Genomic DNA, 27,499 nt, shown 5'->3' with positions numbered 1-27,499 from the left:
GTATGTGTTGTGTTGATTTGGCACTTACCAACGAGCAGTCCAGTTACATATGTGCCAGCATGGAATCACTGGTTGATAATGGACTGCCGGAAGATGTAGGAATCGTGCACACTGCAGGGGTAGTTTGCGACGACATTGGTGAACGTTCCTCGTTGGTCCACTATTGCCTGCACATTGATGGAAAGCGGGTGCTTGCTGTTGCGGTAGTGGTGTGCAGTATCTGCAGGGAGCATAAGTAGGACATGTGTGCAGTCTATTGCCCCCAATATGGCCGGGGATCCAGCTATGGCGTAGAAGCCTTGCTTGGTCTCCTGCTGTTCCTGCGAAGTGTGGGGGAAGTGAAGGTACTGGGTTAGGAAGCTGAGCATGGCATCCAGGACAGGAGTGATGAACTTTGATAGGGCTGGCTGTGAGACCCCTCCGACTCTGGCAGTTGTTGGTTGGAAGGAACCAGAGGCCAACAGGTGCAGCACAGCCATCAGCTTTGTCTGCGGAGGGATGTTGGTTCTCTGCCATGTTGGGACCGTCAACCTGTGGGCGATGTGGGTCATGATGCGGATGATGGTTGTACTTTTGAGCCTGTAGTGGGCAATGACTTCCTCGGGCCTTAGGTCTGTGAGACTGGTGCATTTTTGGTAGGTCCGCTTTGGGTGGGGCTGTGGGTGGGGCTGTGTATGGGGCTCTGTTGCCTACTGCAGGTAGTAGTGCGGCTTTACACCTGCAGTAGACAGGTGTTAAATACCTGCTGTTACTGCTGCTTATCACTTGGTTTTGACTTGCATCGCGGATCTGGCAGTTCGTTGTGAAAGTGGTGTTGTGGTTTTTTCTTGTGTTTTTGCACAGTAACGCCTACTCTGCATCTCATTAGGGTTAGTTGGTAGTGTCCACCGTAGTGATACATTTTGGGGCAGTTATCGCGGGAATACTGGCGATGTCTGCTGTTTGCACCAGATTGTAAATGGGGTGTTGAATCTATCTCCACTTTTGATGCGTTGAGGTGGGGATAAATCGGAGATAACTCTGTGTGAATATCCACCTATGTCTATTATTTAAAATTAACACTAGTCCACTAAAAACGAAAAAAAAACAGCCATAGCATATTTCCCAACGATGAGATTAACAAGAAGGTTTGACACTGATTTCCATGGAAAATGTTGTTGCAAACAAATAATCTAGCTCCAGGCACAAAAAGATATGGTTTTATCAATACTTGTTCAAACTTTCTTTCGGTACTGTTTGGCTGGCTGACACCAGGCGGCATGGGCTTTCAGCTATTTTTACGTGCCCCTGTTTCTGAAGATTTAACATTTAATTCAATATTGTTTGGTATCACAGCTTCAATGAGCTGAAAAGGGGTAATAAATTCAAGCAGGAGGCCCCAAATATTTCTTGTCCAGGGCCCCACAAATCCTGAAGTTATTGCTGATCAGAAAGTTAGTAATTATTAAAGTAATCTCAGTATTCTAAAACAAAATGAACATTAGAAAAACCCAGACACATTTCTTTACACGTCCGTACATTCCCTATTCAACTAGTGTAGTCCCTACCTGATAGCTGTACATGTGCCCTCAGCCTCATGATTGCTATGTAGGCTGTATGATTTTTAAGATACCTGCATTATTTCTCTGCATAGCTGTGTAGGTACACCTGCATACCTTAGGAAGCCACCGGGTCTGCAGCGGGACATCAGTGCTTTGGCATGTCCCCTCTGCAATCAGTCCTCATGTCTACCGCTCCCGAATGCACACACACCTTTATACTCCCTCCTCCAGTTACTTTCTACGGAGAGAGGAGGCTAAACTCCTGCGCTTATTCCAGCAATGACTGTTGCAGAAGCAGTCGAAAGACAGGCAAATGTTGCCATTTCTATTTCCTACCAGGTCAGATTTGTTAGAGGATGAATGTCCTTGCATCTCTAATTGTTGAACAAGGCCTGCAGCTTTCAGAGAGCAGACAAGTTCAGTTCTGTTATGTCAATCTTCAGCCTTGATAAAATGTCTTGGAAAAATATGGTTGGGTAAAAAACAGGAGAATGATTCAGTTCAGGAGGAACAGAGGTTGGAATCCTATTACATGTAAAAAACAAAATACCTCTGACACCATAAATCAAATCACTTTTTTTGTCCCAACAGGAGTTTTAAATTATCCCTGGGTTATAATCATATATATATTTTTCTTGTACATTTGTTTTACAAAACCTGAGTTCCTGTCACGAAGCAAGCTAGAGCAAAACCTTCTTGCCTTCTTTTTTATACATCAAAATTCTATAAGTGTAATGATCAAAAGCATATATAATTCATTAACAAGACATAAACATCTGTGCTTTTTCAAAAATAAACCTTATCGTGCATGAACTTCAATTTACATATAACATCCTGGAAAACACATCAGGCGAAGAATAGTCCTACTAAATTTAACAAAAGAAAAAGTACAAGGACTAGTTTTGCTTTTTTGTCCTTACAGTACACTGATATCTGGGCCTGAGAGAGGTCAAAAGCAAAGTTCAGAACTCGATGATAGAACCCTACTCAATGGGCTCTATTCTGTCCAATTTTGGGATCTAGCGTGTACTCAGTTCTTTAAAGAGCCCCTCTATTAATAAAACCAACGTGTTTCGACCTTCTAAATGGCACGTCTTGATAGGAAGGTCTTCATCCGGGAGATGTTTTCGAATAGGACTTATGTACCTGTGTAAGTTAAAAATAAAATAACTATTGTGATTATTGGTCTAATGTGCACTATTTACAAAAGTGGGTGTTTTTCAGGGGGAACTAACACATACCTTATTTTGTGTTCACATCTTTAAATGGCAGAGTCATGGAAATCCTTTGTCTTTTTTCATTTTCCCCAGGTTAAGTATGCTGGAAAAAGTAATTGACTAGTATTATGATTGGGACAGTTTCTATCTTGGTGCTATTTGCATCTAGGTATTACTTGTTTGTGTATGATTTAGTCAAGTTTAAGTGCAGAGTAACATTGTTATTTTTGTGTGTGTGGTTTAATCAGATTTGGTGCCGTAATCCGTTGCGGGTTGATTAAGTACCACTGGTGCACCCATTGTCTTTGATATTTATCGGCGGGATCCAGCTTCTACTTATTGTTGTTAAACATATAGCACCTACGCCACCTTGATAGCGCAGCTTGCATGATCGGCATATCGTATTTTTAGGAAGGAAATACCTTGTCTCTCTGAGCTTTGTATTCTTCTCTCACACTGCCGGCATTGCAGGTCTAATGGAAAATAGCCTATTGATTCGGCTTTCTTCAATCTGGCAGGAGTCTTTCCAACTCGTCATGGATTCTTCAAAGGGTGCAGTAGTGAACACAGGGATTATTCGCATCAGGAGCGCGCCATTTGCCCGCTCTTTTGTTTCCATAGACTCGGTTCGAGCCTCCCATATGGTTGAATTAGTGCACAGGTATAACGCTCATTTTTTATATAATTATAAGCACTTAACTTGAAAAATACAGTGTACGTTCTCGAACATTTCTAATATTAGTGAGACCTCATCCCGGATATCATTGCAGTCAACTACTTTTCCCAATTCTGTCACACATTTCAAGTTGACATAAAATGCATAAAGCTCTCTACATCTTGGCGCTTTTAGGATGCTGAAAACATTCAGAGGAGGAAAGAGGATCCATTTTGATCATTCTGTCATACCCAATGATTTATTTCGCTCATCTTGTTGAGCCCATTGTCAATGGTGTGTAAGTAAATGATGGGTTTGGCCTGAAATATTGAAAGTAGGGTGTCTATGTTGTTCCCAGACACATGCTTCAAAATGGTCCATTTTATGTTGTTATGACCATGATGGTGTTCTATACTGTGTGCTACTATTGGTGCGTGTGTAATGCTGCATCTTATTCTAGAGCGATGTTGTGTTACCCTCTTTTTGATAGCCTGAGTCATCTTCCCAATATATGCTTTAGAGCACGGGCACATTACGCAGTATATTACATTGTGGTTTTATTAATAGAGAGGCTCTTTAAAGAACCGAGTACACGCTAGATCCCTAAATTGGACAGAATAGAGCCCATTGAGTAGGGTTCTATCATCGAGTTCTGAAGTTTGCTTTTGACCTCTCTCAGGCCCAGATATCAGTGTACTGTAAGGACAAAAATGCAAACTAGTCCTTGTACTTTTTCTTTTGTTAAAATCCGTAGGACTATTCTTCGCCTGATATATTTTCCAGGATGTTATATGTAAATTGAAGTTTATGCATGATAAGGGTTATTTTTGAAAAAGCACAGATGTTTATGTCTTGTTAATGTATTATATATGCTTTTGATCATTACACTTAGAATTTTGATGTATAAAAAAGAAGGCAAGACGGTTTTGCTCTAGCTTGCTTCGTGATAGGAACTCAGGTTTTGTAAAACAAATGTTCAAGAAAAATATATATATGATTATAACCCAGGGATAATTAAAAGATCCTGTTGGGACAAAAAAAGTGATTTGATTTATGGTGTCAGAGGTATTTTGTTTTTTACATTTACCTGCACACATTGTTAGCATTGCTATTCAAAATATTAGTTGTGTAGGTCCTAAGTCTGAAATACACACACAAGCTCTAAAGAGTGCTCTCGTGTTGGCATACAATCAGGCCTGTTTTGGATGTAAGATGCATGTGTTACTAGTAAAGCTCTGCCATGAACCCCACGGCCATTACAGGACCTGGGGACCTGCATCCTGAAATAAATATTACAGGAGGCACAAAGTGTTAGGGGAGCATCTCCTGACCCGTTGACACAGTGGGGCCCCTAACTGTTATTAATAATAACAAATATGTAGACTTTGCTACAGGGTTCACAGGTGCGGATGCTGTGTTTGCAGTACCCATTGTGGCCTGTGGTCGGTGAACTCAGGTACAGGGTCTTGGGCCATTTTTGAATCTACCATAGAGCTGCGGACTTGCCACAGGGTCCTCAAACCCTTAATTTAAAAAACGTTTTTTTAAAACACCAAAAATGGCCTGACCATAGGACAGGCCATGCAGCCAAACCACTCTGCACAACGCCGAATAATTTGCATATGGTGGGTTGCGTAGAGAGGCTGGCCACAGACTAAGTCCTACAGCCTACTCCTGCTGTGAACAGCCAAAGGCCAAGCGTAGCAGTGGTAGGGTGGCCGAAAGCCCTGCAGCCAACCTCTGCAGAGCATGGCCTCCTTCCTGGCCCTGTGGTCAGGCCTCTGGCCAGCCCCTACTGTGCCTGAACTTTAGCTATGCGCAGCAGGGGTTGGTCGCACATGGCAGGTTGGGTGCATCAAATTTCTGCACGTGGTATATGTTCAAAATCTCCAAAATGTCACTGAGCAAACACAAGTTAAAGTGAAGTTATTGTTAGATTTGGCCGTCACACGTTAAGGTAAATTTAAAAAAACTTGAGAAATTCACTTAAAAAAACACAGTTGGAGCAGTTATGATTGCAGATTAAAACTAAAAATGTCAAGTTATAGTTGCTATGCTAACGACCTCACAATAATTATACTAATACGTAACAACACATAAAAGCACAATATATTTAATTAACAACATCCATTCGAACCAATTAATAATTCAGCATTCATAGTCATGCCTTTCATTGTGTTAATGGTAGTATGATACGTAAAATCTCATCTGTAAGATTATTTATGCACTATTAACTGCATCTGTCACACACAAGCTGACGTCATGGGTATAGCATTTTACATGTGGGGTAAAGGTAGAGTTACGGCCTCCTCCCCGACCACTGCACCTCGTATTGGACAATATCTGCGGGTCATCATGGATCTGGTCCACCCTAGATCAGTGTGGCTTCATACCACGGCAAAGTACAAGACACTGCATCAGACGTCTACACATGGCGCTAGCCCTGCACGCAGAGATTGGGGAACCCTGCGCTCTCACACTAATCGATTTTGAGAAGGCTTTATACTCAGTTGACTGGACATTCCTGACCCAAATCCTGGAGGGTGTGGGTTTCAGACTGAGATTACGTAGATACGTTAAATTGCTATACCCCTTAATCTCCGCACAGGTGTGAGTCAATGGGACACTTTTGGATCCCTCCCCCATTTGTAGAGGAACCAGATAGGGCTGTCCCATATTGCCTTTCTCTTCTTGTTGGTGATTGAGCGGTTGGCCCGCCACATTTAATGTGATGCACAGGTACAAGGCTGGATATAGCGGGGAGGAGTCAAGGACAGAATTGCTCTGTATGCAGACAACTTGCTCCTCTATTTAAGGAACCCTCATGAATAAGCCCCCCGAGTAATGCAGATCCTCTCCCTTTATGAGGAGGTACCTAGAATTCACACCAACTGGTCAAAGTCTCTCTTGGTCCCACGAATGAGGGGGTAGAGGTGATAGTATGTCAAAAGAACATCCCCATTAAATGGCTCCCTTTCCTATAACTGGGCATACAAATCTCAGTGGAACCTGCCCTGACTTGGTCCCTTAACCTCACTCTGCTCCTTGCTGGGATGAAGCAAGACTTTAGTTGCCGGGCAGGTCTACCAGTCCAAATTCTTAGTACAGTAGCACTTTAAAGAAAATTTGTTCTACTTAGGTTTCTCTACGTCCTCCTAAATTTCCCACTGCACATCCCTGCAACCTGGTTCTGCAACCTCATTGCCTTAATCTCATCGTTCCTCTGGGCGGATCGTCCCCCTCGCATTGCATGGAATAAATGCTGCCAGTCACCGTATGATGGCGGCATGGGTATGGAAGACATTCGACTCTACTATTGAACATCTCAACTGTCGGTCATCAACGACTATCTGAGAAGGGGCTGGGGAAACCAGGCTTACAGGCTTTAACTATCTCTTCTGGGCCTTGACAACGTGCTTCATGTGCTTTTGGGAGGCCCCCTCTCCCAGCTTATCCCAGAGCGCACTAGAGTGGTGGTCCTGATATGGCCCACCCCACTAAAGCGGCTTGGCTGCAAACACTAATCACACAATAGACCACATTGAGGAAAGGGAGAAGGAACATGTTTCACTACTGGTGGGTTATCTTAGGTCGGATAGGATAGGCATCACCTACCTAGGAGACATATGGCAAGGCTCTTCGATGAACTCCTTCAGAGAATTGCAAACTCAGTTTTCACTTTCTACCACACAATTTCATAAATACCTACAACTGAGACATGCACTTCTGTCCCACCGGATGGAACTGACAGACCCACCTGAATGCAACCTACTCGAAGCAAAGTGCTCCAAGGTGCCCTGGGGAGGGGAGGGATCTCACAAATGTATAAATCTTTAATAATCCACTCCCCTAATACATTTGATCTTCTTAAACAAAAATGGAAGACTTGGGTTGACCCTTGGACGAGGCGATCTGGAGGGATGCTTGAATGCCCCCCTGAGTACTGGCAATCCCTTCCCGCCTCTGCCTCGTTCAGCTTCACTATCTCCATGAGGCGTACCTCACCCCATACATTTATGGGAAGTAGGAAAAGGATCCACCTCAGACTGCTCCTGCGGCGATTCCCAGATGCTGATTTCTATCATGTAGTATGGTCATGGCCAATTATAGCAAATTATTGGGCTTGCGTTGGAAGGGAGCTGACGAAAGTGTTGAAACAAACCATGGAGCTCTCCCCAAGAGTGGCATTGCAGGGCATCCTTGAGGACCTGGGAGGAGCCCGGGAGGACGGCATGCTGGTGGGCATTGGCACACTGCTTGCCAAACAAGACATATCACGTCTTTACAATGCCAAGCAACCCCCAGTATTGCAGCATGGCAAACCGCAATGGACTGGTGCACCAAACTAGAGGAGCCCATCTACTCAGCCAGGGGCTGTCCAGGTAAGCATGCCAAGATATGGAAACATTGGTGGACCTATTCCGAGCTTATTGACGAGACAACTTGTAACATCAACCCCTTGTTTTCGAGGATATGTATGTGGAAGACGGGTGGGGCAGTTCTGTTGTGTGTTCCTACCAATTCAAAACAAATAATAGTTGATGCCTTGAGCCAGTGGCGTAGAAGAGATGCTGGATGCTGAGGCTTGGAGCTTACTGCCATGGCGTAGAAAAGATGCTGGATGCTGAGGCTTGGAGCTTACTGCCATGGCGTAGAAAAGATGCAGGATGCTGAGGCTTGGAGCTTACTGCCATGGGGTAGAAAAGATGCTGGATGCTGAGGCTTGGAGCTTACTGCCATGGCGTAGAAAAGATGCTGGATACTGAGGCTTGGAGCTTACTGTCATGGCGTAGAAAAGATGCTGGATACTGAGGCTTGGAGCTTACTGCCATGGCGTAGAAAAGATGCTGGATGCTGAGGCTTGGAGCTTACTGCCATGGCGTAGAAAAGATGCTGGATGCTGAGGCTTGGAGCTTACTGCCATGGCGTAGAAAAGATGCAGGATGCTGAGGCTTGGAGCTTACTGCCATGGCGGTGAAAATATGCTGGATGCTGAAACTTGGAGCTTACTGCCATGGTGTAGAAAAGATGCTGGATGCTGAGGCTTGGAGCTTACTGCCATGGCGTAGAAAAGATGCTGGATGCTGAGGCTTGGAGCTTACTGCCATGGCGTAGAAAAGATGCTGGATGCTGAGGCTTGGAGCTTACTGCCATGGCGTAGAAAAGATGCAGGATGCTGAGGCCTGGAGCTTACTTGCATGGCGTATAAAAGATGCAGGATGCTGAGGCTTGGAGCTTACTGCCATGGCGTAGAAAAGATGCAGGATGCTGAGGCTTGGAGCTTACTGCCATGGCGGTGAAAATATGCTGGATGCTGAGGCTTGTAGCTTACTGCCATGGTGTAGAAAAGATGCAGGATGCTGAGGCTTGGAGCTTACTGCCATGATGGTGAAAATATGCTGGATGCTGAGGCTTGGAGCTTACTGCCATGGTGTAGAAAAGATGCTGGATGCTGAGGCTTGGAGCGTACTGCCATGGTGTAGAAAAGATGCAGGATGCTGAGGCTTGGAGCTTACTGTCATGGCGTAGAAAAGATGCAGGATACTGAGGCTTGGAGGTTACTGCCATGGCGTAGAAAAGATGCAGGAAGCTGAGGCTTGGAGCTTACTGCCATGGCATAGAAAAGATGCAGGATGCTGAGGCTTGGAGCTTACTGCCATGGCGTAGAAAAGATGCTGGATGCTGAGGCTTGGAGCGTACTGCCATGGCGTAGAAAAGATGCTGGATACTGAGGCTTGGAGCTTACTGTCATGGCATAGAAAAGATGCTGGATGCTGAGGCTTGGAGCTTACTAGTATGGCATAGAAAAGATGCTGGATGCTGAGGCTTGGAGCTTACTTGCATGGCGTATAAAAGATGCTGGATGCTGAGGCTTGGAGCTTACTGCCATGGCGTAGAAAAGATGCAGGATGCTGAGGCTTGGAGCTTACTTCCATGGCGGTAAAAATATGCTGGATGCTGAGGCTTGGAGCTTACTGTCATGGTGTAGAAAAGATGCTGGATGCTGAGGCTTGGAGCTTACTGCCATGGCGTAGAAAAGATGCTATATGCTGAGGCCTGGAGCTTACTGCCATGGCGTAGAAAAGATGCTGGATGCTGAGGCTTGGAGCTTACTGCCATGGCGTACAAAAGATGCTGGATGCTGAGGCTTGGAGCTTACTGCCATGGCGTAGAAAAGATGCTGGATGCTGAGGCTTGGAGCTTACTGCCATGGCGTAGAAAAGATGCTGGATGCTGAGGTGTGGAGCTTACTGCCATGGCGTAGAAAAGATGCAGGATGCTGAGGCTTGGAGCTTACTGCCATGGCGTAGAAAAGATGCAGGATGCTGAGGCTTGGAGCTTACTTCCATGGCGGTGAAAATATGCTGGATGCTGAGGCTTGGAGCTTACTGCCATGGCGTAGAAAAGATGCTGGATGCTGAGGTTTGGAGCTTACTGCCATGGCGTAGAAAAGATGCTGGATGCTGAGGCTTGGAGCTTACTGCCATGGCGTAGAAAAGATGCTGGATGCTGAGGCTTGGAGCTTACTGCCATGATGGTGAAAATATGCTGGATGCTGAGGCTTGGAGCTTACTGCCATGGCGTAGAAAAGATGCTGGATGCTGAGGTTTGGAGCTTACTGCCATGACGTAGAAAAGATGCTGGATGCTGAGGCTTGGAGCTTACTGCCATGGCGTAGAAAAGATGCTGGATGCTGAGGCTTGAAGCTTACTGCCATGGCATAGAAAAGATGCAGGATGCTGAGGCTTGGAGCTTACTGCCATGGCGTAGAAAAGATGCTGGATGCTGAGGCTTGGAGCTTACTGCCATGGCGGTGAAAATATGCTGGATGCTGAAGCTTGGAGCTTACTGCCATGGTGTAGAAAAGATGCTGGATGCTGAGGCTTGGAGCGTACTGCCATGGTGTAGAAAAGATGCTGGATGCTGAGGCTTGGAGCTTACGGCCATGGCGTAGAAAAGATGCAGGATACTGAGGCTTGGAGGTTACTGCCATGGCGTAGAAAAGATGCAGGATGCTGAGGCTTGGAGCTTACTGCCATGGCGTAGAAAAGATGCAGGATGCTGAGGCTTGGAGCTTACTGCCATGGCGTAGAAAAGATGCTGGATGCTGAGGCTTGGAGCTTACTGCCATGGCGTAGAAAAGATGCAGGATGCTGAGGCTTGGAGCTTACTGCCATGGCGTAGAAAAGATGCTATATGCTGAGGCCTGGAGCTTACTTTCATGGCGGTGAAAATATGCTGGATGCTGAGGCTTGGAGCATACTGCCATGGCGGTGAAAATATGCTGGATGCTGAGGCTTGGAGCTTACTGCCATGGCGGTGAAAATATGCTGGATGCTGAGGCTTGGAGCTTACTGCTATGGCGTAGAAAAGATGCTGGATGCTGAGGCTTGGAGCTTACTGCCATGGCGTAGAAAAGATGCTGGATGCTGAGGCTTGGAGCTTACTGCCATGGCGTAGAAAAGATGCAGGATGCTGAGGCTTGGAGCTTACTGCCATGGCGTAGAAAAGATGCAGGATGCTGAGGCTTGGAGCTTACTGCCATGGCGTAGAAAAGATGCTGGATGCTGAGGCTTGGAGCTTACTGCCATGGCGTAGAAAAGATGCAGGATGCTGAGGCTTGGAGCTTACTACCATGGCGTAGAAAAGATGCAGGATGCTGAGGCTTGGAGCTTACTGCCATGATGGTGAAAATATGCTGGATGCTGAGGCTTGGAGCTTACTGCCATGGTGTAGAAAAGATGCTGGATGCTGAGGCTTGGAGCTTACTGCCATGGCGTAGAAAAGATGCTGGATGCTGAGGCTTGGAGCGTACTGCCATGGCGTAGAAAAGATGCTGGATACTGAGGCTTGGAGCTTACTGTCATGGCATAGAAAAGATGCTGGATGCTGAGGCTTGGAGCTTACTAGTATGGCATAGAAAAGATGCTGGATGCTGAGGCTTGGAGCTTACTGCCATGGCGTAGAAAAGATGCTATATGCTGAGGCCTGGAGCTTACTGCCATGGCGTAGAAAAGATGCAGGATACTGAGGCTTGGAGGTTACTGCCATGGCGTAGAAAAGATGCTGGATGCTGAGGCTTGGAGCTTACTGCCATGGCGTAGAAAAGATGCTGGATGCTGAGGCTTGGAGCTTACTGCCATGGCATAGAAAAGATGCTGGATGCTGAGGCTTGGAGCTTACTAGCATGGCATAGAAAAGATGCTGGATGCTGAGGCTTGGAGCTTACTGCCATGGCGTAGAAAAGATGCTGGATGCTGAGGCTTGGAGCTTACTGCCATGGTGTAGAAAAGATGCTGGAAGCTGAGGCTTGGAGCTTACTGCAATGGCGGTAAAAATATGCTGGATGCTGAGGCTTGGAGCTTACTCTCATGGTGTAGAAAAGATGCTGGATGCTGAGGCTTGGAGCTTAGTGCCATGGCGTAGAAAAGATGCTATATGCTGAGGCCTGGAGCTTACTGCCATGGCGTAGAAAAGATGCTGGATGCTGGGGCTTGGAGCTTACTGCCATGGCGTACAAAAGATGCTGGATGCTGAGGCTTGGAGCTTACTGCCATGGCGTAGAAAAGATGCTGGATGCTGAGGCTTGGAGCTTACTGCCATGGCGTAGAAAAGATGCAGGATGCTGAGACTTGGAGCTTACTGCCATGGCGTAGAAAAGATGCAGGATGCTGAGGCTTGGAGCTTACTGCCATGGCGTAGAAAAGATGCAGGATGCTGAGGCTTGGAGCTCATGTCTGAACTGGGGTGGCGGAGTGAGCTAAAGAACGGTGATGGATTAAACCCAGATCAGTTGACTGGGGGTGAGTGTTTGTATTGTCAACGCTCCGTCCATCATCACCTTTGGTTTTTCTTTGTTCGCCCTAAGTTGGCAGGGTATGCTCAGACGTGAGTCCCTTGCTCACTTTGCCACTGGAGTCAAGCAAGCCCGGCTGAAGACGGCTGTAATGCCAGAAACCGGTCCTGGGAAGCTTGATTCCGGTCCAGGGAAGACATGGCTTGGCAGTTCGGGCTGGACTGTTCCCATGAGGCACAGGGTCAGACTGATTTGCATATGGCCATGTCTGAACTGGGGTGGCGGAGTGAGCTAAAGAACGGTGATGGATTAAACCCAGATCAGTTGACTGGGGGTGAGTGTTTGTATTGTCAACGCTCCGTCCATCATCACCTTTGGTTTTTCTTTGTTCGCCCTAAGTTGGCAGGGTATGCTCAGACGTGAGTCCCTTGCTCACTTTGCCACTGGAGTCAAGCAAGCCCGGCTGAAGACGGCTGTAATGCCAGAAACCGGTCCTGGGAAGCTTGATTCCGGTCCAGGAAAGACATGGCTTGGCAGTTCGGGCTGGACTGTTCCCATGAGGCACAGGGTCAGACTGATTTGCATATGGCCATGTCTGAACTGGGGTGGCGGAGTGAGCTAAAGAACGGTGATGGATTAAACCCAGATCAGTTGACTGGGGGTGAGTGTTTGTATTGTCAACGCTCCGTCCATCATCACCTTTGGTTTTTCTTTGTTCGCCCTAAGTTGGCAGGGTATGCTCAGACGTGAGTCCCTTGCTCACTTTGCCACTGGAGTCAAGCAAGCCCGGCTGAAGACGGCTGTAATGCCAGAAACCGGTCCTTGGAAGCTTGATTCCGGTCCAGGGAAGACATGGCTTGGCAGTTCGGGCTGAACTGTTCCCATGAGGCACAGGGTCAGACTGATTTGCATATGGCCATGTCTGAACTGGGGTGGCGGAGTGAGCTAAAGAACGGTGATGGATTAAACCCAGATCAGTTGACTGGGGGTGAGTGTTTGTATTGTCAACGCTCCGTCCATCATCACCTTTGGTTTTGCTTGGAGCTTACTGCCATGAAGATGCTTGGGTGTTCCGCTGAGAATAACACAGTTAAGATGATGGACATCTCCCCTCCCCCTCCCTATATTAATGACAGTGTGTGTGGCTGTAACAAGCAGTTAGAGTATTCTCTCCATCATTTGTTGCCTATATGCCCACATTTTAATGAATAACGGAGACGTTTTTATTGGCCATTCTGAACCTCTCTAGGATGTGCACTGTTATGAGGCATTGATGCTGTGTTTGTGTAATTGTAATGCTGTTGCAACATTTATGAGAAATTTTGCAGTTTCACTGCTATGTACTGTTTCGATTATTCTGCTTAACTTTTTTAGCCTCTGGATACAGGCAACTTTAGCTAATGTCACGGATCATCTGTACAGGGTACTGGCATATTGAAAATGTTTAAACACTAGGACCTCTTATTTAGGGTGTATGAATTAATGGCGCCACTCAGTGACACAATGTGAGTATTGCAGGTAATTTAAAAGTGACTTTATGCTTCGTTAAAAACTATTATTAAAGTACCTGCTGTCATTTCTAATCATACATTATTCTAGTCCTGTGGACTTAGACATAACTCTGCTCTATATATTTTTGTGTGCTCATTACCTTAAATAATTTGTGTCCTACAGAAGTTTTTAACGCGTGGTCCGCAACTGTTTAGAACATTGAATAATGTTCGCAAATTGGAAGCAAGTAAATAAATGAAGAAGCAAAGTTTAAACTTTTAAAACGGGTTGTAAATGTGAAGGAACTTGAAACTGTAAATGAAAAATTAACTTGGTAACCTTAGTATGATTCATGAATGCAGCGCAAGTGCAGAAACCCGAATATAGCATGGACAAGGGATGACATCCATCGAAGCGTCAACAAAAATATAGTATGCATTAGAAGCAAAAAAGTAGCATATCACCTCGTCTTTTAGAATTAAGTCTAACCTTCCAATTACAATTTCGATTTTTGTGCATTTGTGAATTAACTCAGATATATACAAATTTCTGTATTTGTGTACTTGTTTCTGTATTTTTGTGTGATGTTTTGAGGTTTAAATTGGAGAAATTGTTTAGGCCATGGTCCCTGGCTGTCAGTTATAGCTCAGTGGGGTCCCGGGATTCCAGTAGTGATTTACTCGGGGTCCACGGAACTCTAAAGGTTAAGAGCCACTGCTGTACTATACGACGCGAGGTCAACATGAACTACTGCTCAAATCTGCAAAGCCACCAGAGCTAACCAATGTTTTCTGGTTTCCCTTTTTAAATCAACAGGTATCCGGAAAGATCCATCAAAATATTTTGTGCCGAGAACTGTCATGATCGGAGGAAAGGTAGGGTATATATTCAGTCAATTCAATTTCAATTCAAAATACTTAATTCGGTTTTACATAAGTAAAAGACCATAAAAGTAACATTACAACAAGAGACGTAAGACACATTTAAAACAAGTACCATGGTCATATTTACACGATTTATAAAATTATTTTAATTAAAATAGACATAAAAAGGAAGAGGAGCCTGAGCGCGTCCAAAATGTCCAAGTAGGCTAGAGGCTCCCGAGACCCCCGCTGACCCCGGGTAAATCCTGTCGAGAATCCTGCGGTTGGACCGAAGAATTCAGTCAATGATGAGAAGCAGTCTCGGGCGCTGAAACTTGCGTCCCGATCGGCTGCCTGGAGCTGCTGTAAAAGGGCCCATAAGATTGTGGCCTAGCTAGACGAAAGCCGGGGTTTCGAGTTAAGGCTGGACCCCGGCTGCAGTGCAACAATATCGGGGCCGTGCCCGAAGGTCCCCGACCCGGCCCCGTAGAGATCCTGCCTCTTTTCTCCACACTTGCTGGGCGACCCCCCCCGCTGCCCCCCACGTGACATGGTATTTGGGTGACGCGCTAATTTCGCCGGTGATTGTATCTGGAGCCCCAGTGTGGTGATGGCTGAACTGTGCCCTGCCTGTAGGGGAGCTGAATTCTGCGCTGGGGGCCCTTTACTAGACTTTGAAGAGCCCGTGGAGATTAAGGGTGCCCCCGGACGCTGTGTCTGAGCCTGAGGTCCGGTGCTGTTCAGTGGCGGTCGGGGGGACCTGAGGGATCACCGTCCCCCTGTAACTTTTGTCTGTGCGATTGGTGGTCAACTGAGGGGGGCTGCGGTCCCGCCTACTCGGTACTACTTGTGATCTGGTATCTCCGAAGTGGAATTTCTGCAGCGGCTGGGGCCGCTCTCCACTTGACTTTAAAATGGCGGCACGACCTGAAACGGAGAAGACACAAGCCAAGATTACTAGAGGGGCTAGGTACGTCCAAGCCAATAAGTTAGGTCGCTACACGCAACCCAGGTGGTCACCCCCCGGGTTTGGAAAATCGCAGGACGGAAGTGTGGAGGCGTCGGCTTCTGCGACAGAGCCAACGCTACAAGATGTGATGGCCGCGATTGACGGGGTGAAAACCTCCCTCGGGCAGAAGATGAAGTCTTTGGATCATAAGCTTGACGCGGTCACGATTGAGATTAATCTAATCCGTGCGGACCTCACCAAAACCGGTGAGAAGGTAAAATCGCTGGACATCAAGACCTCCAGTCTTACGGATGATGTGGCTTTGTTGCAACAGGAAGTGCGTGATCTTAAAACCTCAAGTGCAGTCGCAAGTTGGACGAATATGAAGGGAGAGCCCATAGGAACAACGTGCGCATTATTGGTATACCGGAAAAGGCCGAGGGCCAGGCCGCGGACCTCTTTGTCGAAGACCTCATACTTAACCATCTGAAACCTAAAGGCCTGGGGAATCTCTTTACGGTGGAAAGAGCGCACAGGGTACCGGGAGGGAGAGTGCGGCCTGGAGCGCCACCCCGGCCAATGATTGCACGGGTGCTTAACTTGCGGGACAGAGACGCTATCCTGCAGGCCTCCAGGAATGGGGGTCCTCTCAAGTATGAAAACTCTACCCTTAGTTTCTTTCCAGACTTCACGCAGGCGGTACAGAAGCAACGACAAACCTTCATGGGTGTCAAAAGGAAACTTCGTGATAAGGGACTGAAGTATGCCATGATGTATCCTGCCAAGTTGATAGTCGAGCATGAGGGCAAGGCATTCTTCTTTGACAATCCTGAAATTGCCTCGGACTGGTTGGAGACTCTTTCCTCCCGTGATGATCTGCAGGGGTGCAGGAGCAAGAATAATGACTGATATTGTTGCAGGTTGGGTTGATCGGCCGTGGGGAATGTATCCTGGTTGATCATTGTCCGTACATAAGTTGGGTGTGGTACGGGCTTAAGCAGGTCCAATGGTATTTTGGGGGTCAGGGCGGGAATCGGTGTGTCGTACTCCTCCTCAGATTTCCTTTTCGATAGTTCAGTAGTTAGATAATGGGGCGACAGGCACAATGCAAGTTGGGGGCGGAGGAAAACCGTGAGCAGGGGTGCAGGGAGGGGGGTGGTAAGCGGGGTTTGGTTGGGGGGGGAGTTGTTTTCTATTTGTGTTGTTTGTCACTGTTTATCAAGGCATTGCATTTGGGGGTGTTCGGTGGTTGGGGGAGATCGCTCCATCTGTGTTTTCAATGATGGGGGGTAGGGAACTAAAAGTATTCAGTTGGAATGTGAATGGGTTGGGTGACAAAATCAAGCGTAGTGTGGTTCTTCAGTACCTTAAACGGTATGCTCCCGATTTGGTTCTGCTACAAGAGACTCATTTAGTTGGAAATAAGTGTAAGGCGATGCATAGAATGAGCTACAGATTAGTGGTGCATGCGGACTTTACTACTGGCTCTAGGGGGGTAGGTATCCTTGCTCGTAAGACACTCCCTTTGGTGATCGATTCTGTATTCGAGGATGACAGGGGCAGATATGTTGGTGTGACGGGTCGTTGGGAGGGACATGTTCTATCCTTGTTGTCAGTCTATGTACCTCCAGGCATGCAAGCTCTTACTTTTGCCGATCTGGTAAGGGTTCTTCTAGATCTCCCGAGTGGCCTATTGATATTGGGGGGTGACTTTAACGCGGTGGCCTCTGGAGCCTTGGATAGACATCCCCCGCGGGATGTGAGACGTGCTCATAGATGGGTGCCTGACTTCCTCTAGGCCATGGGATTGGTTGATGGTTGGAGACTGCTCCAGCCAGATCAAAAACAGTACACCTTTCACTCTGGAGCTCATGGTAACCTGTCTAGAGTAGATTATTGCCTGCGGTTTCCGCATCTTATGTATTGGAGGCGGCACACCTTGCCAGAGGAATTTCCGATCACTCCCCGCTTTGGTTCCGTTTCAGTGTCGCCCTGCGCTCTGAGGGTAGGGTGGCCCCTATTAATCCCTGGCATTTGCGTAATCCTAAAATTAGGGGGCACCTGATTAAGGCCTTAGGTGACTATTTCCTCGAGAACGAGGGGTCGGTGCCCTCGTCAATCACGCTTTGGGAAGCTTTTAAGACTGTTCTTAGGGGTCAGGCTCTTTCGTTGATTGCGGGAGCAAAGAGAGATCGAAACAAGGCGATTGTTGAGGTGGAGGCTGAGATTGGGGGCCTGGAAGAGGGGCTGGAATGGGAGGTAACGCGGGCTAAGTTACATATCCTTAAACTTAAACAGCATGAGTATAGAACGTTGATTACGGATAGCGCTAAAGCCCTGAGTAGAGAGCAGCAGGGTCGACTGTATGACGTCGGGGATAAGGCTGGGAAGCTTATCGCTTGGTTGGACTAAAGGATAGGGAGGACCTAGTTGTCCCGGAGATTGTGACGGAGGGCGGGCTACATCTCACGGACCCCCAGGCTATAGTAGATAGCTTTGCGGATTATTTTCGCACAGTGTACACTCGGTCTCGGATCTCCCGGTGGAGGACTCTCAGTTGATGCTGCGAGACTTGCAGCTCCCGTGTTTATCCAAGGAAGATCATGACTTTATGGATAGTCCCCTCACCGTGGATGAAGTGGCCCAGGCAGTGCGCTCCTTGAACTCCGGTAAAGCGCTGGGGCCTAATGGGCTCCCAATTGAGCTGTACAAACTCAGACCTGACAAGATTGCTCCCTACCTGAGACGCATGTTCATTGAGGCCCGGGAGAAGGGAATATTGCCCAAAGATCATAGAGTAGCTTCTATAGTGGTCATTAATAAGGAGGGCAAACCAAAAACACGTTGTGCCTCATATAGGCCTATTTCGTTACTAAACGTGGAACCCAAGATCCTTGCTAAGATCGTTTCCACTAGATTGATTAAGGTGATCAGTGGATTGATACACCCCAATCAGTCGGGTTTCATCCCTCATAGGAATACGGCCCTTAATTTGCGTAGGCTGCACGGGGTGATTGCCAGGGCTCACACCCTGATGGAACCCACTGTAATAGCATCGCTTGATGCCACAATGGCCTTTGACACGGTAGAATGGCCCTATCTGTGGGCTGTCCTAGCTAAATTTGGCTTCGGCTCTGATTTTATTATGTGGGTTCGCTTGTTATATACTGAACCCCTTGCTCAGGTGGTGGTGAATAACCGGGTCTCGTCGCCGTTTTGTCTTGAGCGGGGCACCCGACAAGGTTGCCCCCTCTCTCCTCTCCTGTTCTCATTGGCTATGGCCGCCTGGATCCGCTGGGAGCCCTCGGTTCGGGGTCTCCGGTGGTCGCCACAGTGGGAGGATAGGATCTCCCTGTATGCAGATGATATTTTACTTTATTTGGCCTCGCCCAGGAAACCCCTGGATGCTGTTTGTGATGTGTTGGCCTCCTTTGGTAGGAACTCGGGGCTGTCTAAAATTGGGGTAAACCGCTTTTATTCGTTCTTAGTGGGGAAACCCCGCTTCCCCCGCGAAATTGTCCGATCCAAATAGCTACGGACGGGTTTAAGTATTTGGGAATATTTGTCTCCCTGAACCCCGCAGTCCGTTATGCTAGGAATGTCCTCCCCCCTTTGATCAGACTGAGATGCGATGTGCCCGACTGGAAAAGACTCCCTCTCTCACTGTTGGGGCGGGCAACTCTCTTTAAAATGATGTCTTTGCCTTGTTTTCTTTATGCCCTTCAAAATACATTGGATCTAGTGCCAGCGAGCTACTTTCGAGAGGTTGAAGGGTTACAACGTAGTTTGTTATGGGAGGGAAGACCCCGGATCGCTTTGGCTAAACTGACGATTCCATGGTATGATGGCGGGATCGCGCTCCCTGATATCAGACGATATTATTGGGCCTCACAGTTGGCGGCCATTAACCTTTGTACTTATGAACCCCCCTCGGACCCCGGATATGCGATGGATAGATGGATTCTCCCTGGAGGCAATTATAGCCGGGCACTGTATGCTAGATCGGCGGGGAGCGGTTTGTCAGGGCCAACTAAGCATGCGTGATGCCACCAGCTCTTTGGGATGGAGGGACCGTTTGACGCAGGCTACCCCACTTTTTGACACCTAAGAGTTGGGCAAGCTTTGGAATACAAAGGTCTTTGACAAGTGGGATCTGATTGGGATCTTGACTATCGGTGATGTTTGGGTTAAGGGAAGGATCAAGACGTTTGAGGAATTGCAGTCTGAATATAGATTGGGGGGACTGAGTATTTTCACTATGCACAGGTCAGGCATGCGCTAACGGCGGCTCTACCGGCGGAGGTGGACCTGCCCGAGGCGTCTCCTCTTGAAGATAGGATCTTAGATGGACACCTGCCCGAGAAAACTATCTCCCTGATTTATAAAAAGTTGATCAATCATAGGGCAAATCTTCTGGTTGATTTGAGGGGAAAGTGGTTGCGGGACGGTATCGAACTAGATGATGATGACTGGCAGGCTGCTGTGTCTTCGCCGAAGGTAGTCGCAATCCCGGCGCTCTTGCGGCTTGTTCAGCTGAAAATATTGCACAGAGTTTATGTCACAGGGCCCCGCCTAGTTCGGATGGGGCTGTCGGATACGGGACTGTGCAGACGGGGGTGTGGCTCTGTGGGTACATTCCTTCATATTATTTGGGAGTGTTGTTCTGTGGCCGAGTACTGGAGTGGGATACATGATGTCATGCAGGAGGTTTTGGGAGTAGCTGTGTTGCCAGAAGCGCGGAGATGTCTCCTGAATATTTGGGAACCCACTGATTTAAATATAGCGCAGACCAAATGGGTAACTTTAGGTAATATGATAGCGAAAAAGAATATAGCACAGCGATGGGGGTCCGAGAGGTTACCGACTGTTGAAGAATGGGCGGAGAACATGGATTGGTGCATGTTCCGTGAAAAAATTGTTTATATAGCAAGGGGTCCCCCCCGTAAGTGGGCACCGATGTAGGGGCTGTGGAACCACTACAGGGGAGATATTTGTGTGCGACCTGTTGATGCACCCATTGATATTCCTACCTCTCCGTGATTGTGTATAACTGTGTACCTTGTTTCCCGCACTCCCCCGCCCCCCTTCTATCCTGTTAGGTGATGTGCAATATGGGAGAATGTCTCCCCCATGTCATATCATTTTTTTTTTATGCCTTGTGTTAATAAAAAGAAATGTAAAAAAAAAAAAAGACATAAAAAGATATAAATAGGCTACAGATATAATAACAAGATATATATATAGCTGTCAGATCTCCCGACAGTTTCTTAATTTTAGAGCAGATTTCAAGAATCAATCACGTATAAGGTGCTTTCGGATTTTAACATTTGTAAATAGCAAAGGGCGGGGCGGACCTGTTTAAACTTCAGTTTTTTTAAAAGTGGCTTCAGAAAGAACCTCCGGGGGGCATTATAGAGGGAACAGATAAATAAAAAGTGCACCAGGTCCTGCGGAGACGTATTGTCGCAGCCGCAGGGAGGTAACACTTGGCCTCTATGAGATCCCCTCGGTACAGCTAAAAGTAGATGAAAATAATCCAGCCGAGACCTTGTTAATAGAAACCGCTCGTGGTTTGTTATGGGCCATGATAAGTATGGCTCTATAGATGGTGTGGTTTTGAGCATCACAAAGTTACGGATGCTGGGTTTTTTCCAATTCCACCCCATCTCGATTTAGTTTTTTCATTAATTTAAAAGAATTTTTTTACAATCTCCACATCTGCGATGACAATCGAATCTGGATTTAAAAAAAGGTCCGAGCGACCCAGCTCAGTAAAACAGCCTTTTAGATATTTGAGCCATGGGATATCGAGCATATGGTCCAAAGACAAAAGTTCCCTTAACAGCTGATGGTTAAGAACCAGATCTTTATTTAGCCAACACTTCAGCCAGAAAAGTAAAGGCCGTAGTGCTATAATATCACCAATAAAGGGTAAACCAGTTTCCTCATGCACTATTAGGTTAGAGGTTCTCTTGGGTACCCCCAAGAGCCGTTTTAGGAAGCTGTTCTCGACCACCCCGATACCCCCGGCTGGTACATACCCCCATAATTCACTACCATAGCTACCCAAAGCAACACTTTTTGCCTGATAAATCTTCAACAATGCGGCAACTGGGCGTTTGCCCATTTTTGTTGCAAAGTTGAATATGGCGGAGTTTACCCGAATTATCTCCCCTCTTGTCCTTTGTACCAATGGGCCCCATTTTAACTGGTCATTGAATAAGATTCCCAGGTAAGAAAATGATGAAGTCAGGGGAACCTTCTCCGCATTTACCACAAACGAATACTGTTTCTTGGGACGCGCCCCCACCTGCATGATGTAAGATTTGGTGTTATTGATGGCTAGATCTCGGTCAGCCATGAAACCACAGAAAGCATTTAGTAGGGACTGCAGACCTCTGGCAGTTCTTGCCAGGAGGACAGCATCGTCTGCGTATAGCAAAACGAGCAGTCCCCTGCGCCCAACATAAGGGAAATCAACTTCAGTCTTAACCAAAAACGCGTCTAACTCGTTGATATATAAATTAAAAAGGAAGGGGGCCAAAATACAGCCCTTCCTCACTCCTCTCTCAACATTAAAATCTCTTGATACCCTGAGATCCAGCGAATATCTGACGTTGGCCTTTGTATCCTTGTGAAGGTCCCTCAGGAAGTTGATCAGGGTAACCTCCACCCCCATGGTGCCCATGGATTCCCACAGTTTCCCCCGATTTACACAATCAAATGTGGAGGAAAGATCCATGAACGCCATGTAGATGGTGCCCCGTCGGGCTACGGTGTACTTCCCGAGAACCATATACAAGTTTAGGCATTGTGCCAATGTGGAGTGGCCCGGGCGAAACCCATATTGGATATCCAATATAACCTTGTTTTCTTTAGCCCAAATTGACAGTCTATTCAGCACCACACCTCCCACAACCTTGCCCACGGAATCAATCAGGGAGATCGGTGTGTAGCAAGTAGTGCTATTACGGTCTCCCTTCTTGAAAACCGGCACGATAGTGGAAATGCCCCATGACCTAGGGCAATCCGATACTACAGCTGTGTTGAACACTGCTGTGAGGACCGGCAACCATAGTGACATTTTTGATTTAAAAAGGTCCGGGGGCAAATCTTGCGGCGAGCCCCCTTTCATAGGGAGTTGCCGGTGTGGATCTTGGCCCCCATAGTGGCCATGGAAAAACACATGTCCTTCCGGGACTGGCGAGCGGGAGGTTGTGAGACTTTAGCAGACCTATACCCCGACGACTCCTTTGTGTCAATTGAACAGGCCACGGAGGCCTTCGGGCTGGGAGGAGGGCAGTACCTGCACTACAGGGGCCTTCAAGAGGTGGCGAGAGCGGCTTGGCCCCAGTTCCCAGAGGCGCCCCCGCTGTCCCACACCCTAAACATCCTTCTTTCCTGTGGTATAGGGCGGAGGCTGATATCTTTGCTGTACTCGACCATGAGGCGGGATTCCGCCCCGCCAATTCCACCTTCCTGGGAGGCTTGGGAGACGGACCTTGGGGCTGCCCTAGACCCGGGGCAGCGCACACGTATTGGAACCCTTACGCGCAAGGTGTCGTGCAATGCGCGGTTTAAACTGATTCATTTTAATTTTATGCATCGTACTTACCTGACCCCGGTCTCCTTACGGCGTATTTCGGAAACCAGGGGGGACAACTGCCCCAGATGTAGAGTGGAGGGAGCGGGGTTCCTGCACCTGGCCTGGGACAGCCCATTGGTCGGGAGCTTTTAGAAGGCAGTGGTTGATCATATACGTGCCGTCACTGGCCTCCGGATTGACTTGACCCCGCTTCATTGCCTATTAGCCTTGGTCCGAAACCTAAGCAGAGAAACCTTTCCTATAAAATGTTGCAGCTATTGCTGGTGTTGGCGAGGCGGAGGGTAGCAATTACCTGGATGGGGCAGAGGGCTCCTGAGGTATCAGCCTGGCTTAGGGATGTCAGATAGTGGTCTTTGGCCGAGGAGACGCAAATGCAACGCATGCGCAGAGACGAGAAACTGCAGGAGGATTTGCTTGCATGGCGAGTTATGTGTACTACGGGGTTGTCCAACAGTGATTCGGATGGCACGAGTGCTGAGTTATTTACATCTGAGGGATCGGGGTCTGATGGAGAGGGGGGGTGGGAGCGAGGTGGTTGAGTCTGTTCTGGGATAGTGCCCTGCTGGATCCGCACATATACTTCTGGATGTTCTTAAGAATTGCTTTGCTACTGGAAGACGCAGCACAAACTGTGATGTCTGTACCCAAGTGTGCCATAATGAGGTGAACAAACAGTATACACGTATTGTATTATTGATGCCAATTGCGGGGGGGATTGTTTTGCTGTTGCAATAAAAAACTAAAATAAATTTTTTTTTAAAACAAAAAAAGGTCCGGGGGCATACCATCAGGGCCTGGTGCTTTGTTACTTGACAACCCCATGATTCCTTTCTCAACTTCTCCTATGGAGAAATGCAGAGATGTTACAACCTACCCATCGTAGTGTAATTCTAACTGAGGGGTGTTGCTCTTAAATATGGAGCTGAAGTGAGATACCCAGTCATCTTCAGGAATATTGGTGCCCAGTCCAGGATCCCCGCCCTTATCAAACGGTGGTCTGTTAATTATGCCCCAGAATTTCTCACTGTTATTCAGGGTACTGGGGTCGAAGAGATCTTTCTAAACCATCTCCTTTAATTCAGCCTTACGCTTTGCTAATGTCTTTTTATAGATTAAACGTAATGAGCGAATCTGCAGGTGATCTCTAGGGTTAACTTTCATGGCAGCCTTTAGCTCCCTGGCGGCTTTTGAGCAGATATGGTCAAACCATTTGGGGTCCCTAAGCAGCGGCACAGTTATAGGAGTGGTCAACAACATCCCCACCTTAGAGGTAATCCCCTCAAAAGCCTTAAGGGTATCCAAGGGGAGGGAAGTAGGGGACACACAAAATGTGAGTTCCGGGGCACAGGATTTATGAATGCTATCATAAAGTAAATCTGGGTTCACCTTTGACCACTTGAGTCGACGCCTTCCGTTCATGGGTTTTAGCATGCCGGAGGTGGTCGACTTATCCTGTAGGTGCAGTAAATTACCACCCAGATGGATACAAACAGGATTATGATCACTGTAGATACTATCTAAGATTTTAAAATCTGATATGCGTGATCGTAGGCCCTTCGTGATTAAAATATAATCTATAACGGACCCCCCAGTATGGCCCTTAAATGTGGGAACGTCTTGTTTACTACAGACATCCACCACAGACATGGTAGAAACCAGATCATATTCATTAAGCAGATGGTTCAGTGCATCACCCCGACTAGAATGTTCTAAATGGAGGTCCTCCATTCTACCGCATCCCAGTTCTCCCATGGGAGTTTTCACGGATTGCCACATGGGTGAACGTTAAAGTCCCCCGTTAACGTAATACCATGGGGACTAATTCAACCAAGCTGATTAACAAAATCACCCAATTGGGCGATCCGTCATAATCCTGTGGTATGCACAGCATTGTAAAAATTAATCAAAAGCAACTTTACATTCCCTTGCTTCAGGGTGACAGTTTGAATGTCAGCATTAGAGCTAGATATGGAGTTGATTACACATTTCAGGGCTAAAGCAGTATATATGACCAGGCCACCTTTAGCTCTACCACTGGGTGATGGTACGGCCGGGACAAAAAAAAGCCTTGTAGCCCTCTATAAAAAGATCACAATCCACCAACCAAGTCTCTTGTAGGCATATCACCGGGAATAACATAATAAAATCTATTCACTTTGGATCTTGAAATTTCCCCGCCAACCCAGCGATATTCCAAGAGATGATGTTATGGGCTACTTTGCTTGTGGGGTCTACGGTGGGGACCATTTTTAAGCACTGAGAATGGATGGCGGTACATTCCCCACACGGGAACTCTCCTGGGTGGGCCTCACTTATATGCTGTGAACTAAGAGGCGGCGTGGGCTCTCTAGTGACTTCAAATATTTCCAGTCAGTCGCAGTCCTCTAACGTAGAGAGAGCTGCACATCTATTACTTGTTTGAGGAACGGGTAAAGGGTGAAAATCCCCCCGAGGACTGTAGTTGGCAACATAGGGAGTCAGATGGTTAGCTCTAGTGATTGCTGATGGTCCGTATGTCTGCCATCGAGTATATGAAGAGAGGTTAGTACTGTTTTGTCGCTCGGGTTGGTAAAAGAAGCCCATGGGGAGAATCTGGATTGCAGAGCCAGTATTAAACAGGCCCGCTCTTGTTCCTCTAAATAACCTCTCGACTATTGTGCGGTCGTTAAAGTTTACAATAATACAGTCGCCCCCTTCTTCCTTCCTTGAGTTTCCCACCCAACCCACACGTCGAGCCATTATAATGTTACAATCTATTGCTGGGCCTAACGAGGTGTTATTTGAAAGCCAGTGGATCACCTTATTCTTAAGTTGGTGTTAAACTTCGGTGGAACCTTGGGGAAGGGGTGGAACGTTCCCCAAGATTACCACTTATGGTGTAGATTAGGAAGGCAAATCTATTACTGTAGGATTTAAGGCATTGGCGGGCATTTCTCCCTCTCTCCCATTACTATTGTTCCTCGGTCCCTGGAATGTGTAGTTAGGATATGTGGTTTGGGGTAACCTGTTGGATGTAAAACCCTCGGTAGTACCCCCCACCAGCTTTATTAAAGTAACATTTCCCTGGCCACCCCCATTAGGCACACTGGTACTAGATGGAGTATCATGATTAGGGTCACCTGGGGGATGTACAGGATCGGCTGGGGACAGGGCCAGACTGGGAACCACAACCGACCCTGGCAAAGTGCTCGGCCGACCCCCCACCTCCCAATTTGGGGAGAGGGGGTGGGGGGGGGGGGGGGTGAGTGCCGCCGAGCTCTTTGCCGGGCCGGTTTTCGGCCGATTTTGGTACAGGGCCGATTTTGCAGCGATGCTGCAAAAACGGCCCTGTAACAAAACGGCCCCCAGGGGCCCAAAACTAGCCCCCACCCGTGCGGCGCACCGGGGAATTGCCCGGTGCCCGCTATGGCCAGTCCGGCCCTGGCTGGGGCGGTGGGCTTGCTTTGCAGGCTGCTTGTTGTGACTAAGGGGCAAGATAAATCCTGACGCCTAGTTAGCGCGACAAGGCTATGCTCAATAACCTGCAACTTGGATAAAATGGGAGCCAATCTTTCCTCCAACACAGAGCTCAACAATGATTTAAAAATGTCCAAAGTTGTTTTATCAACCCCAAGAGACACCCCAGAGGAAGGAGTTGATATCAGCGAATCATTAGGTTTGGATTTGTTTGCTTGGCCAGTGGTGGCTTTACCTTTCCTCTTGCGACTAACTGCTGGGCTACCGGCTACCTATGAGGGTGGAAATAAGCTGGGGCCTTTAAGAGCCTCAGAAGAGGCAACAGTATTCTTCCCATCATGCCCACCCTCACCCATAGCATTCACTAGACCTTTTCTGTTGGCGATTATTTTCGCAGGGGACAGCGGTTTCGGCAGTGCCCTGCCAGTGACTTCAGAAGAATTAGAGTGCAAATCCACAGCCAGTATTTCACTGTCTGTCCTCGAACGATGTTGGGTGACCTCTAAAACTTCCGGCACATCATTATGGCTATTATTGGAGGAGCCTACCCGGGGTTGATTAAGAAGACCGACTGGTGATCTAGAAAGACGCCTATTCACCAGCTCGATCTCCTTATCAATAACTGAAGCCGCTCTCCATAGGAATGCCTCCATAGTTGTCACGGTAGATTTTGTTGTAGCTAATGTCCCTGCGGGTGCTGTCTGTGTCTTCCTTCTGACCATGATTGCTACCCTGTAGGGGAAAGAATGAGTCACCAAGAAACAACTAACAGACTAAATATAACAGACAAATATTTAAACAATATACAATGACATGGCCTTTAAGAATATGAGCAGGTCAAAATACGATACGCGAGTTATTAACCAAGCATGTAGAGACTTAGAATGTAAAAAATAAGTAACTTGGCCCAGCCCGGCCTCTTCC

The 27,499-nt window shown here is 47.4% G+C and overlaps 1 protein-coding gene across 1 annotated transcript in view; it reads left to right on the top strand.

The window, feature by feature from the left end:
• PYGB (glycogen phosphorylase B) overlaps positions 1–27,499 on the top strand; it is a 689,075-nt gene that overhangs the window by 497,100 nt on the left and 164,476 nt on the right. The window contains exon 15 of the mRNA XM_078649032.1: positions 14,518–14,576. Coding sequence (XP_078505158.1) covers positions 14,518–14,576 — 59 coding nt within the window. The remainder of the gene's footprint in view (positions 1–14,517; positions 14,577–27,499) is intronic.

The sequence above is a fragment of the Lissotriton helveticus genome, chromosome 6 (assembly GCF_964261635.1).
Source record: "Lissotriton helveticus chromosome 6, aLisHel1.1, whole genome shotgun sequence".
Lineage (NCBI taxonomy): Eukaryota > Metazoa > Chordata > Amphibia > Caudata > Salamandridae > Lissotriton > Lissotriton helveticus.
This window is presented reverse-complemented; position numbering and strand designations above follow the sequence as displayed.